Source organism: Miscanthus floridulus, chromosome 11 (genome assembly GCF_019320115.1).
Source record: "Miscanthus floridulus cultivar M001 chromosome 11, ASM1932011v1, whole genome shotgun sequence".
NCBI lineage: Eukaryota > Viridiplantae > Streptophyta > Magnoliopsida > Poales > Poaceae > Miscanthus > Miscanthus floridulus.
In genome coordinates this window covers 83,076,729-83,091,160 of record NC_089590.1, presented here as the reverse complement: position 1 = coordinate 83,091,160, position 14,432 = coordinate 83,076,729, and the positions used below count along the sequence as shown (strand labels likewise).

At 45.6% G+C, this 14,432-nt stretch overlaps 1 protein-coding gene across 1 annotated transcript; it reads left to right on the top strand.

Annotated features, from left to right (window-relative positions):
- Positions 1-3,945: 3,945 nt before the first annotated feature.
- LOC136493621 (uncharacterized membrane protein At1g16860-like) lies at positions 3,946-8,651 on the top strand. Its single transcript, XM_066489718.1, has 5 exons — positions 3,946-4,177; positions 6,012-7,033; positions 7,522-7,677; positions 7,816-8,027; positions 8,154-8,651. Exons 2-5 carry the CDS (start codon positions 6,146-6,148, stop codon positions 8,344-8,346), a joined length of 1,449 nt encoding a protein of 482 aa, XP_066345815.1. The 5' UTR covers positions 3,946-4,177; positions 6,012-6,145; the 3' UTR covers positions 8,347-8,651.
- Positions 8,652-14,432: the final 5,781 nt, after the last annotated feature.

Genomic DNA, 14,432 nt, shown 5'->3' with positions numbered 1-14,432 from the left:
AGGATAATTTTATATACTAATTTACGATAATATCAATACATATTTACGATAGTTGAGTTACTATAACACATGAGGATATTTACCATAACGTTATAGTAAACCACTTAGTAAGAAGTTAGTATAATCTCATAAATCAACATAGTAATTATCGTAATTTAAAGTGGCTATAGAATAAGTTATTTTATAGCTGGCTGCTGAACATACTCTCGCTATATATATATATATATATATATATATATATATATATATATATATATATATATATATAGACACACACTGATACATAGTTTTGAGCTGTAGGATGAGTCTGACGAGTGCTTAGAGCTTTTTGGGTCTTTTTTTCTTCCTTTCTTCTTCTTTTTTCTATTGTATAATGGTTGTATTATAAAATCCACAATTTTTATTTCATCTAAAAAATCATAATTTTAGTTTATGCACTAATTGCATACATTTTCTCAATCCATATGCCAACTAATCCATATATGTATCTATATCTATAATATCTATTTGTATCTATATATCTTTATCTATATATATATCTGTATATATATCTATTTCTATATCTATATATCTTATATTTTTAAACCTCACTACAAGTTTTATCTCAACATACAAGCAATCAACATCATTCATCATTAACTATCCACATCATCACCTACTCATGCCATGTCAGCCCACTAACTTTGAAGCTATTATATTAATGTAAGACATCCACGTCACCTTCACTAAGTGTAATTACCATTTCCAGTATATAAGAAATATAATCCCTCTGTCCACAAAAGAATGCAATTCTCGCTTTTCAAGAAGTCAAACGGTTTCAACTTTGACTAAATTTGTGTAAAAAATTACTAACATTCATGATACAAAAATAAGTACCATTAGATTCATCATATAATCTATTTTCACAAAAAAATATTTAATACTATTTACTATAAAGTTGGTCAAACATGAGCTACCTTGACTAGCACGATTCCCTGCATTTTTTTGTGGATAGAGGGGTACAAGGCATGCATTTATCGTTATTAGTTTTGTGATTATGTCGTATAATTTGATCTAATTCTTAGTTTCTTTATTGAGTTCTTTCATTGACATACTCAATTTTGATACGAATGAATGCAAGAACATGTAGGTTAACTCATACACACAACAAAATTTAAGAAAACTCCCGTAGCAACGCGCGATGTATGCTTATAGTTAAACTAGTTGTTATGGAATTTCTTCAAATTTATATATAACCTTAGCATTCATAGTATTTTCACCTATTTGTTGGACCTTTTTAACTTTTCTATTCATATATAAGGGAAATCAAAGTGTATAATGTCTCCTTGAACCTTGAGGTGCACCCCAAGTATGGAAAGGTCTCTCTTCATTGTATATGAGGCCATTATCCGCATTAGGCTAGGTTCCATGATGAAGTTAAAAAAATCCATTGCCCCTTCTTTGTTCCCGTCAATCCGCCGCTTCCATTTTTTCCTATCGCCTATTGCATCCTTGATCTCACACCATTGTTGCCATCAAATGGTTTGACTCCTTATTAGACCTCAAAGAACACAGTCTTATGGAAGGCGTAAGGCAAGGGCATGGAACCCATGGCGCCGCGGGAGATCCTCTTCCACGCCATCCATGACTTCTGCTAGCGTAAGTCTTCGCCTACTCCTCCTTCTCCTCGACGTTCACCACCATAACACTAGTGTGTTTGATACTTCTTCCTTGGCGACGCCCCCTTCCCCCTCCCACTCATTCGACTAGCTTCTGGTGGTTCTAATTGGTGCTAAGGAGAGCCTCTCCTATCTTTCGGTTGGGTCTAGGTGATGATACCTTCAACGATACCTCCTTCACATCATTAGGTATGTCTTCACATAGCCCCATTCACATGTTCATATAGCTGAGTTGCCTATTCCTCGAGGCCAACTCTCTAGCTTAAGGTCTGTTGTATGGTTTGTTCGCTAAGGTTGCCCTAGGAATACTAAGGCCCTCCACAACATACTATCTAAAACACTGGGGCATCCGCTGGCAGAGTTGCAACATGAGAAAAACAGAGGATCGAAGCTATCTTAAACACTTGGACTCGCATGAAATAAAATAACACTGCCCTTTCTCACGTAATTCTCACTGCGTAAACAAAAAAACTCTTCCTCTCATTCCATCTTTCATCTTCGCATAGGCAATACCCAACTCAATCACTCTCTTCCAATAAAACCTTGCTTCTTCCTCGAGATCTTGTTTCACTTGTTGCAGATGCAGTGACAACCAGTCATCATGCCATGCTCGGGTTACCTAGAGGATAGGAGCTCGATGGCCATGGTTCTGCTACATTCGCAGAAGGCGATTACGCTGGCCAACAATGCTAACGAGGATACCAGTGATGAAAGGTCACGTTTAGATTCACATTGAGTTTGGAGGTCGATGACGCCAACGAGGATACGATAACAAAAGGTCACGCCTAGATTCACGCAGAGTGTAGAGGCCGACGACGCCTATGAGGATACCGACAACGATACGTCGCGCTGAGGGTGGAGGCCGACAACATCGATGAGGATGTAAGGACGTGCCCTGATGTGCTCTGAGTACGGAGGCTGCGGGTGCTAAGGATACTGGCGGCGGTTGAGGATGAGCGTGAAAAGGACTAATAAAAACATTTTTTATTGATTGGCACCGTTGCATGAATTTATGTCGCTCTAGGTTTTCCTGCCATCGTGTAAAATTAATATCGTCGGCCACAATAGTGGGAGTAATGACAAAACCATCTCTTTTTTCTTTAGATGTCACTTGGCGGCTTGGCACAAATGGCCAAATCCTTATTGCACGAGTGTGCACACGCGACAGGTGTTGACGCACGGACATGCGTTGATGCGGTATTGAAGGCAAGCACGACATCCAATAATGGCACTTTCTCTTCCTCTAGTTCCGACAGTCTTGGGAGGGAGGTCTCCAGCCTTAGAAGAAAGAAGCTTAGGGGCAGTGGGTGGCCTGGCGGTGGAGGTGGTTCGATCGACGTCGAGCGACGCGGTGGGGGCGCCGCCGAGCGGGTAGGAAAAGACAACTGGTGGGCAGGCTCAACGGCGAGGCGGCCAAATGCAAGCTTAGGGGAGGTGGGGCGGGACGACGGCAGGCGGTGAGGTTGCCTATGGTGGCAGGGCAACGAGAGAGATATTCAATCGAGATTAAGGAAGGGCGGAGAAGGAGCGCCGGTGGTGGGCGGCGGGGGCGGTGAGGTCACCAGCGAGGTAGCTATCGACTAGGGCGGTGGTGGAGACCAACGGCGAGCAAGACAGTTGGCGATTTGCACGACGGTAGAAGAAAGAAGAACAATCACTGGAGAAAAAGAAGAAATCACGTGTGCACGTCAATTAAGAGAGTCGCTCGGATGGTGGAGGGTCTAACCGGCCTTACCTATTTTTCCCCACGCCCTTGGGTGACCTAAGGACCAGGACCCGTGCGCTCGCGCAGGAAGCCAAGAAAGTTAAGGGCATCACAGTCATTTTCTTGCCCCCGACATTAGCGGGCAGTAAACAGAGTGCTATGATAATGGCGGCACCATTATGAGAGGGAAGGAGAGAGAGTATCATGAGGGGAGAGAAGGGAGAGATATAGGCCCCGTTCGCTGGTCTGAAACTTAAGCCCTCTTTGGCACGGCTCATCCAAAACGGCTTTACCGGTGAAGCCAAAGCTAGTGAAGCCAGAAAAACTGGCTTTTCCCGGCTTCTAGTTTATTTTAACCTCGGCTTCTAGTTCATTTTAACCTTAGCTTAGATTTACGCAAAATAGATAAAGGTCAAAGCCGTCCTAAGCAGATAAGCCGAACATGGCCCGTGAGAGAGACTGACTGTTGTAACGGAAAGAGAAGCTGAAAGGTGTGTGTGCTCCCTCCCACCACCCCCACTCCACCACCCTCTCTCTCATCCATCGTCTCCATTATTTTCTCTCTCCCCCCGTCTCCACCTCCCTCCCCTTTATTTTCTCTCCCCTCCCCAGCTCCTCCTCCCTGTCTGCTTCCCTCCCCTGCTGTGGCACTGCGCTTGGCCGCTTGCCCTCTCCCCTCACCTTCTCCACCTCCCCCCATTCCGCAACCGCACGAGCAGAGTTCCCTCACCAAGAGGAGAAAAAAAAAAAAGAGAGCGAAGGAGGCAAACCAGGCGGCGGGACAGCAACGCGACGTGCTTGCCATTCTCTCGAGGTACACATCAGATGTTTCTCCTCCCCTCTCTTCAACCCGCTCGCTCTGTTCCGGATATTTTCTTGGCCCCTTCGGGGAAGTGTTCTTGCATCGATAGGTGGTCGCTTCAGCGGTTGTTGGGATCTAGGCGGTCGCCAGAGACCAATATGCGGGGGTGTGGCAATACGGTTCGTGTGTTTCCGTCGTGTCGGTGGGGCACTGGGGCGACAGCTCGGTGAGATTTCGAGAGATTCGTCCGTGCCAGGGCTTGGATCTACGCTCCGGCCACCTCCAGGCTTCTGTTCGCCGCCCACCAACCGAGCCTGAGAGTCCGCCATTCATTCAAACGCGCTCGACGGCGACCGCGCATCGGTTCAGATCCAGGCGTCCTTTCACCGGCAACTGCGCCTCCCATGCAGTCTTTCTCGTTGTTCTTGTCCCCTCCCTGGACTCGGGTGTACTGGAAGTCCATGCGGATTTTTTTTAATATATAAAAGAGTCTCTTTTGTTGGTATGGACGCCATAGCTTTGGCCCTCAAATCCTATTCTCTGTGGGATAGAATGCGTTTTGTTGCGGAATTTTTTTTGCTGCTTGGCGTACTGCTAATATCGGCTTAGTTTTCCAAAAATTTTGTGAGGTTCAACCAAACCTCCTGCTGACAGATCCTTTTCTGTTCAGTTTGCTTACCCAGCTGACTGTTTTGCCTTGTTCATATTTGAGTTGGATGCTGAGTGGCGTGCCAATCGATATTTGGAGAAGTAAATTATTATGTCGGCAAGTGTGAGTGCGAGTTCTTTGCTGAAACTTTAAGCTTCACCTGAGATCTGACATTGTCGGTGCCAATTTGCTGTACATTTGAGGGCACGCTCTTGGGTAAATCATTGGAAAACATATTTCGCTTTGCGTGGGATACGCACTTCTCCACGATGACGCCTTCACCTGTCTCAAACCTTTGTGATTTTTATATATTCGCTTGGTTTTGCTGCTGTGGTGAATGGCGGTATTTGAGGGGAGACAGTCTCCATAAATTCTGCACGTTGTGGGGGTTTGTCTTTAGCTTGATTTAGGAGGAAATGGGCCATTCCTTTATTCTGGTATAGGATTTAGCAGTACGATGTTTAACTGTCTAAACTTGTAATAGTGCTAATGCCGCGAAACGTTTCCCTCCGCATGTTTTGTTGCGTTACCACCGTGTGGACAAACATGAGATATTTCCTTGAATTCCTGATTAAATTTGGCTTTCAGAAATTATATTCATTTTTTTCTTATTTCTAGATAACACATAATGACCCTTGATTGCCATATAATTTGTTTCCTGCAATGTGGTGCTGTTGTTTTAGGGAAAATATAATTTCATACGAAGTAGCTATTAATGGACCATTTTTTCTTCCGAGTGCCTCTGCCACAAATAGGATTCCTAAAAAGTAATTGAATTTCTGCAGCAATAGATGAAAGAAATGTGTGCGTCTGTTCTATGAATTTGTTTTCGCCGTACCATAGTTAGATGAGAGTTGGCACAGGTTCCAATTTCTCTGTCTTTCTTGGAAGTATTGAGATCAATCTGTGTATTTGTTGCCTCGTGCTTTTACTATGCGAGAAAGCTGTCAATTTTATAATAAAAACCCACCATATGGTAGCTGGCGAATTATGACTTGTTAAGTACTTTTCTTCTAGAGCCTTCATCTAAAATCTTATTGCACATTTCATAGTCTGCTTCATTGTTTGTGGGATTCCTACCATCCCCTGATTTTCTTTTATCTATATGATATTTATGGAAGATGATTTTTTTTCCATGATCCCATAGTACCAGAAGTTCATCTGACTTCAATTGTTTTATTCAATGTATACTTTCAGGAGCTCATGCAAGGTGTAAGTCTTACTGCAAGAAGGGCAGCTGTGCATGTTATTAAGACCCAAATATAGCCTCACTTGATTACACTGCACGGGGGTTGAAAACTTGAGATACAGTTGATCTTCTGGTGAAGAGTATGGGTTCAAGGTTTGCATCACATCAGCTGAGCAATGGCCTGTATGTTTCTGGTCGGCCTGAGCAACCTAAGGAGAAGGCCCCAACCATTTGTTCCACTGCGATGCCATATACTGGGGGTGACATCAAGAAATCTGGAGAGCTGGGGAAGATGTTTGATCTCCATGTTGAGAAGTCAAGAAAATCTGGTCCTCTAGGAAATGCTCCATCAAGGAATACTTCATTTGGAGGTGCTGCTTCCAACTCTGGACCCGTCTCCAATGCTGGTGGTCGGTCCAACTACTCTGGTTCTCTTTCATCTTCAGTTCCTGGTGCTGGCGGATCAGCCAGAGCAAAATCAAACTCCGGACCGCTCAATAAGCATGGAGAGCCAACAAAGAGGTCATCTGGTCCCCAATCTGGAGGAGTGACCCCAATGGCACGCCAAAACTCTGGCCCCCTTCCACCTGTGCTTCCGACAACTGGGCTTATCACATCTGGGCCTATCTCTTCAGGGCCACTTAATTCGTCTGGTGCTCCAAGGAAAGTATCTGGGCCACTTGATTCTGCTGCATCGATGAAAATGCGGGCTACTTCCTTTGCTCACAATCAAGCTGTTACTAATCTCAACACTGAAGATGGTTACTCAATTCAGGGAAGCTTTCCTAAGCCAATACTCTGGGCTGTGATTCTGCTCTTTGTGATGGGTTTCATAGCAGGTGGCTTCATTCTGGGTGCTGTTCACAATGCAATTTTGCTGATAGTTGTTGTGGTGATATTTGGTTTTGTTGCTGCACTTCTTATCTGGAATGCTTGCTGGGGTAGGAGAGGCGCAATTGGGTTTGTTAATCGCTATCCTGATGCTGATCTCAGAACTGCCAAAGATGGACAGTATGTAAAGGTTACAGGGGTATGTACAACGTCTACAAAATTGTTTGATCTGTTCTTATTTTCTTCCTTGAATCAGTTCATGTGTGGCGTCTTTATTCATCGTATATGTTCTCTTAATTTTATTTCACTGTCGTAAATAACACTACCCTGAAACGTGATTATTAAAGTTACCCTGAAACGTGATTATTAAAGTTTTCATTTTCATTCTGCACCAGTCCTCTTTAAATCCTTGAATGTTGTCTATGTCACATAGTTACCTTTTGTTCTCTTCACTAGCACATAATTTAGCAATATTTCACCATATTGTTGCATTTTGATTTATTATTCCATGTCAAAATGAACATGGTATATGAAAATCTTTTAATAACCATAGTTCGACAGCATAATTCTTTCTAAGTTAGGAGAAAACATTCACCCATAAAGATACCCTCAAAGCATGCTTCATTTCCAAACAACACTATTTCTCCTATAATTTAGAATGGCAATGATGAGTGTTTGAATCCACAGGTGGTTACTTGTGGAAATTTCCCCCTAGAATCCTCGTTCCAAAGGGTCCCAAGATGCGTATACACTTCTACTAGCTTATATGAGTACAGGGGTTGGGATTCCAAAGCTGCCAATACTGAGCATCGGCGTTTTACCTGGGGTTTACGCTCAATGGAGGTGAGTATTTTCATGACATGGAATAGCGAATATGTACTTATAATCTTCTCTGGGAACCCAAAACTGCAGTTGTTGAGCTTTAGCAGACAGCTTTAGCAGACCTTGATCTCTGATGTTTTTCTCCTGCATCTATGGCAGCGACATGCGGTTGATTTCTACATCTCAGATTTTCAGTCTGGGCTTCGAGCATTGGTGAAAACAGGATATGGTGCTCGTGTGACCCCTTATGTCTATGAATCTGTTATAATTGACATCAATCCAGACAACAAGGATATGTCCCCTGATTTTTTGAGATGGCTAAGGGAGAGAAACCTTTCAAGCGATGATCGGACAATGCGCCTAAAAGAAGGGTACTCCTTTTCTCCCTGTTTAGTTTGCAGCTGGAATGCATGACTATAAACTCTTTTCTTTTCTTCTGCCACAATGACAAAATAATATCTGCTAATGGTTACTTGCTACTTGATCTCTACCTGTAGATACATCAAGGAAGGTAGCACTGTGAGTGTGATGGGGGTTGTCCAAAGGAATGACAACGTTCTAATGATTGTTCCTCCATCAGAGCCCATCTCAACTGGTTGTCAGTGGGCCAAGTGCGTTCTCCCAACCAACCTTGATGGGCTTGTTTTAAGATGCGAAGATACTTCGAACATTGATGTGATACCAGTTTAACTGGCGGTGGAAGAGTCGTTGCCAAAGAAAGTGCCTCTTAAATATTTGAGTCTGTATTGTTTCATGGAATGCTAGTTGAGAAAAATGTGCAAATGTTGGGTGTGATTATGGCAGGTTGAGTGAGGGTGGTTGGTTAAGCTGGCCGTTGGATGTATAGTTTTTTTTTCTTTTAATTGTGTTTTGTCATTTCTTTTTCTTTTTAATTTTCAGCTCTGAGATCTGAAACTTGTGTAACCAGATGCCTCTTAATCTAAATCTGCGTGGCATTTAGATTGATTTGGTTTTGAAATTAGAAGGTTGCTCTCTTTTGTGCTTTGTGTTAAGGCAATTAGTATTTCAGTATTTGAAAGCTAACTATAAGTGATAGGACTTAAGATGTACATTTCCCCTTTCATTATGTTTTGCCATTTCTTTTTTCTTTTTAATTTCAACTGAGATCTGAAACTTGTGTATTCGGATGCCATTTAGTTTGATTCGTTTTTTAAAAGCTCTCTTTTGCCTTGTGTGTAAAGGCAAGTAGTGCATTTTCCAGTATTTGAATGTTAGTGCTCACTGCTAGCTAAGGTTCCGTTTTGTTAGCTGTGATTATGAAAATCGTGATTTCATAATCACGAACTAATGATGATTATTTGGCTATAGATATCAGTGTTTTTTTTTTATAAATATCAAATTTAAAATAGTTTAACGATAACTAGAATGTCAAGATTTTTAAGACAATATAGAATAATAGATAGATATGGTTAAGTTTCTTCCGGACATGGATATCTATGTTTGTTGGTTAAACCCATTATGTACTCTACCCAACGGTGGGGAGCAGGGCGGGGTGGAAAATAAATATTCCGGGTCAAATTTCTAGCATAGAAGTAGGTTGTATGAATCGCTGAAGTGGTGTATCGATGGGAATTTCTAAAATATTCTAATCGTCGTATAAACGTTACATTCTAATCGGTGTATAAACATGTTTTAAAATTTTTGTGAATCAACAATATGGTATATAACTAGCATGAATGTAACATACATTGATGTTGAATGCATTTATGCTATGCATTTATGCTGGTTGCATATTATATTTTTTTCATTGTGATACATTTTTAAAACACGTTCATACATCAAGTATAATGTTTTAGGAATTTCCAAGATTTTTCTAGAATTTTTTTTATTTTCTAGAGCTAAATATTTTTTTTGAAACATCAAATTTTATGAGATCTAAATATTTTTATTTGAATTTGACTCATCCCAATCTATCTTTAGGAAAAATTTTCGTTTTTTTAAGCTTAAAGATAATTTGTGTCGGGTTCATAAACCCGGGGTCCCTCGGGGACCGGCTTCCACGCCAAGGCTCGGCCCAGAAGAACGCCCTTTTCTTCTTCTGGACCGGCCCAAGAGTTGGAACTCAACAGACCGGAGCACTCGCTTCAGACCCAGGCCGCCTTCGGCCCATCTCTCCGACCGGAGCGCTAGCTCAGGCTCAGGCCGGCTCCGAACGGCCTCTCCGGTCGAAGCGCTAGCGTCAGGCCCCGGCCGCCTCCGCACGGCCTCCACTCAGAAAGCCTGATTCGAGGACCGCCTCCGACTCCGACCTCGTGTCTCCGACCGGGATTCATAGAAAACCCTGCTCATCGCTATTCTCCGACTGGCGCGCCAGAACCGACTGGGGACCATCCGACCGGGGACGCCCGCTCGGAAAGAACCAGAAGGCGTACGGAGAAAGGCAAGGCATGGCTCACAAGTCAACACCACTGTACTAGAGACCATACCCTGCACGAAGCAGTGCTCTGCAGCCACCCTGACACAAACTATTATAGGGGCCGCTAGAAACTCCCATATGGTAAGCCCCCTCCACGTGTCTCTGGACACCGATTGCGGTATGGGCTCCAGGATTTGCCATACCGGGTGAACATAGCGTAGCTCCTCACATGCCACCAGGCATCCAGAAGTATCTGCAGGTACCGGCATCATCCTTTCTGAAGAAGATAGCTCGACCTCCCGTGCACATCCGACATCCTACAACGACATCGACAGTATTGGGAGGCTTCAACCATTATCCAGTTTTCATCACCGTAGGCAGCAAGGCTTAGAAATATCTGTACTATCTCCCTCTCACCTGTAAAGAGTCATCCCATTCATCTATAAAAGAGGATGCGCTCCCTCCCCCGAAGGGGAGATCGACTTCTTCAAGCTCAGACTCACTAGATCGACATCAACACTCCCAACCGTAAAACCACCCAGTTCCGACCGCGACCCTTCCGGTCGGAGCTGACCGAACCTCTTGTACACCCTTTCTTCCTCCTTCTCGTTTGTACCTCGACTACAGACTTTGAGCACCTGGGCTCAGGAATAAAGTCGCCGACCAACCCCGACTGGACGTAGGGCACGTTGCCTGAACCAGTATAAATCATATGTCATTGAGTGCTAGGCCACCTCCGATCACAACGTACAGCAAAACTATAAATATTTACTGGTTGGTTACTTTCTGCACCGACAGTTGACGCCGTCCGTGAGGAAGACGTTGTACGTTCAACACCTTTTGGTCATCGGATGGCCCATTTTTCTGCCACTTCCGCCATGGCGGGCTCCGACGATACGATTCATTTCAGCTCGCTGGAGTTCCCCACACTCTCACCCGCTGGGATGCGGGTTCCACCCGCCTTCGAGCCATTCCAGGCCTTTCGCTTCGGGAGCCTGGACTTCGTTGCCGACCGGCTCGGCGTACTCCACCTCCGCGAGGAGGCTCGCGACCTGACACCCATCGGAGGAACGTCCTCCATCGACTCTGGACGCGCGACTTCGACGGCGCGGCATCTGCGCTTCATTCCGAGCAAACTCTCTGCTCAAACCCCACTGTGAGTAATACACGTGCTACTCACTCTTTATTTACTATCTCTCACCAGTCACCCAGAGGAAATGTACCGCCCACACCACAAACGCCATACGATCGGTTCCGCTATGGCCTTGCGTCCTCCGCGGACGCCTACGCTCGAGGACTCCGAAGGATGCTGGCACTATCCCCCCTCACGTCTGAGTTCGTGGGAGTAGTGGGCTTTGTTCCTGCCATTCCTCACAAACTTCCGGATGATGATGGCGAGAGCGACGGTTCAAGCATCGGTGACGTGGCACCCCGCCACTATCCGTCCCGGGAGTGCGCTATGGCGGATGCTCCGCGACAACCGCCCATGGTTGTAGACTCTGTGTGGACTCACACCCCTCCGGACCCATGTGCGGGAGCCCTCATGTCTACGCATGCACACGCTGAGGAATTAAGACAACGACGACAGAATCAGCCACCGTCTGCACCGGTACCACAATATCGCTGCTGCAGCAATGCTTCTCCACGGTGTTCCTGAGCCCGTCGACCCTCAGGAGCGGGCAGTCTACCGGAACCTCCGGGTTCTAGTAGAGGTCGTCGCCGTCCAACAGGCAGAAAGCTCCGCATCATGACTCCGACCCTTGCCCTCTCTCCCCACCGGGGGGACGGGGACGCACCAGCCAGATCGATCCGTTCGCTCGCCGCCGCAACCGGCAGGCTCGGCTCGGGGGGTGGTAGCCGTGCCATGATCCAACCAGGCGCCTGCTCCACACCGACCGCACCAGGACGCTCGTAGCGTCGCTAGCAACCGTCGTCGAGCCCGACACGGTAACGATGTCCGCCATACGGCAGCAGGCGACACAGACCCTAGCCGAATCATCGAGGGAAGCGGAGAAACGCGCCCTAGGCGCGATCGTCGGCCAGATGACCGGAGCCCCAGCCCTGAGGGCCCAGGGCCACAGGCCTTCAGCCGGCGTATCCGGAGAGCGTCGTTTCCGCAGCGTTTCTGGCCTCCCACCAACATCACCAAATACACCGGGGAAACAAACACAGGCATTTGGCTTGAAGACTTCCGGCTCGCCTGTCGAGCCGGAGGAGTGGATGATGACTTTTTCATCATCCAATATCTTCCCATTTGCGTAGGGGAGCATGTTCGGGCATGGCTCGAATTCCTTCCACACGACAGTATTCGCGACTAGGCTGACCTCAAGAGGGTCTTCGTTGGGAATTTCCAGGGGACGTATATCCACACGAAAAACTTCTAGGACCTCAAGAGCTGTCAGTAGGAGCCTAGCGAATCCCTGTGGGATTACATCCGCAGGTTTTCCCAACGTTGTAACTCCCTTCCTGATGTCGTCGATGCAGACGTCATCAACGCTTTCCTCTCCAGGACAAACTGCGAGTCCCTAGTCCACAAGTTTGGCTGCCTAAAACCCTGCACCACCCGCGATCTACTAGATGTCGCCACCAACCACGCCTCTGGTGAGGAGGCAGTTAGAGCAGTCTTCAGCGAAGGTTAGGACAAAGGCAAGCCCAAGCGCGCGGATCCAGACGAAGGCCCCTCCACTCAGAGGGACAAAAAGAATAGGGAGGATCGACGCTGGATGGACGACACCGCGTTGATCGCCGCAACTAATCGCGCAACCAGGCAGCCCCAACAGGGACTGCCTGACCACTTCAACAAACTTATGGATGGTCCGTGCCCTAACCACAACTATCCCGTCAATCCATCTCTACAAGGCTGCCAGCTCCTCAGGCGCCTGCTGAGGTAGGCCGGCAGGCCAAGGGAAGAAAAAGGCGAGAAGGCAGCGACCGAAGAAGGGGGCGCAGTGGACAAGGATCCAGACGACTAGAGCATGAAGGGATCCGACCGGAAGCCTACCAACTGAAGGACAACGACGACGACGCTCTCTCCGACGACCTTGGAACGACTATGTCTTTTCTCCTTTTCCTAAGTTTCAGTCTAACCTTACTTAGCGAACGTTCCTACAAGAGCACCCCGACCCGAACACTGTTCGACTCGGGGAGCACGGGGGCTCCACTAGAGGGCTCTACTACCCCTTTGTTTTTGTTTTTACCCTAAGTACTCTTTTGGTTTTGTATGAAGAAACTCCCTCCTACCTGAATAAAAGGATAGTTCGTTCCTTTGTTTTACCTTACGTAACTTTGCTTTAGAACATTCCGACTGATCGCACCCCGCCTTTTCCTACGGCTATGACTGGCCGAGCCTCGTGGGCCATGCCCCGAGCTTGTAAAGGGCAGTTCTGGAGAAGGAGGCAGCCGACACTGGAGATGAAACATCCTTTTTCCACACATGGACTTCTTTGCTAGGGCCAGCGGTTAAGCGCCGTGGCATTTTTGGAATTTAGGGTGTTGAGATATAGGGGAACTGCTGAGGGAGAAAATATTTAGTGTAGATTTATGTTTAGGACACCGAGGGTCTCAAGTTCAGGGATTCTCTCGGAGATGCTCAAATAGAAGACTTCCACAACGTGTAACCTTTTTTGCAAGAAGAGTTGGCAGTTAGGGCCAAACTTAGCAAGTTTTTCTTTTGGACATATTAATCCTTTTGGTCATGTGTATTCATCGTCCTTAATCTGGAAAAATCTTCCATTTTGGTCATGTCTATTTATCATCCTTGATCTGATAAAATCTTCCATTGTTTCTGGGTAAGAAACACTCGTGAGCAGTTTGTAAAATACAATGATAATTTACGCTTGCAACTTAACTTGGTTTCCCATATCATTTTGGCTCAACTCTTTGCATATTCTAGGATGATTATATACCTTCGCAATTAATTGAGAGAGACATCTTTGGTTGTGCTATAGGATCCCTTAACTATTCATCACATGTGTTAGATTATAGTATCTTGTTCAATTTTTATGAGCCCGTAGCAACGCATGGGCCATTAGCTAGTTAACTAAAAAGATAAAAACCATCTTCTAAATCACTCCTTAACTAAAAAGATAAAACCATCTTCTAAATCACTCCAAACGATGAGGAGGAGGTAATTCGAACGGTTTTGAAAGTTTGTATAGGAGATAAAATATCTGATTTTTAGAGTTTGAGGAGAAAAATCAAACTACTACGATAGTTGGGAGAATAAACTTTTTTTTCTTTTTCTTTTTAATTTACACGAAAGTGGTCATCATCGCAATCTGCCGATCTCATCCAGATCTTGCACTAGGCCTGCAAACCAGCCCAGTTGGCGTCCTTCAATCTGGCCCATCCAAATCCTACAGGCCCAAATTATTCTGTTGTCCTCTCTTTGGTCTCCCAA

Excerpts from the sequence above, each read along its gene's own strand:
- LOC136493621 (XM_066489718.1), top strand. The coding sequence starts at position 6,146 with ATGGGTTCAAGGTTTGCATCACATCAGCTGAGCAATGGCCTGTATGTT. Across the intron at positions 7,034-7,521 it reads AGTATGTAAAGGTTACAGGG|GTGGTTACTTGTGGAAATTT; the intron begins GTATGTACAACG and ends TTGAATCCACAG. Across the intron at positions 8,028-8,153 it reads ACAATGCGCCTAAAAGAAGG|ATACATCAAGGAAGGTAGCA; the intron begins GTACTCCTTTTC and ends CTCTACCTGTAG.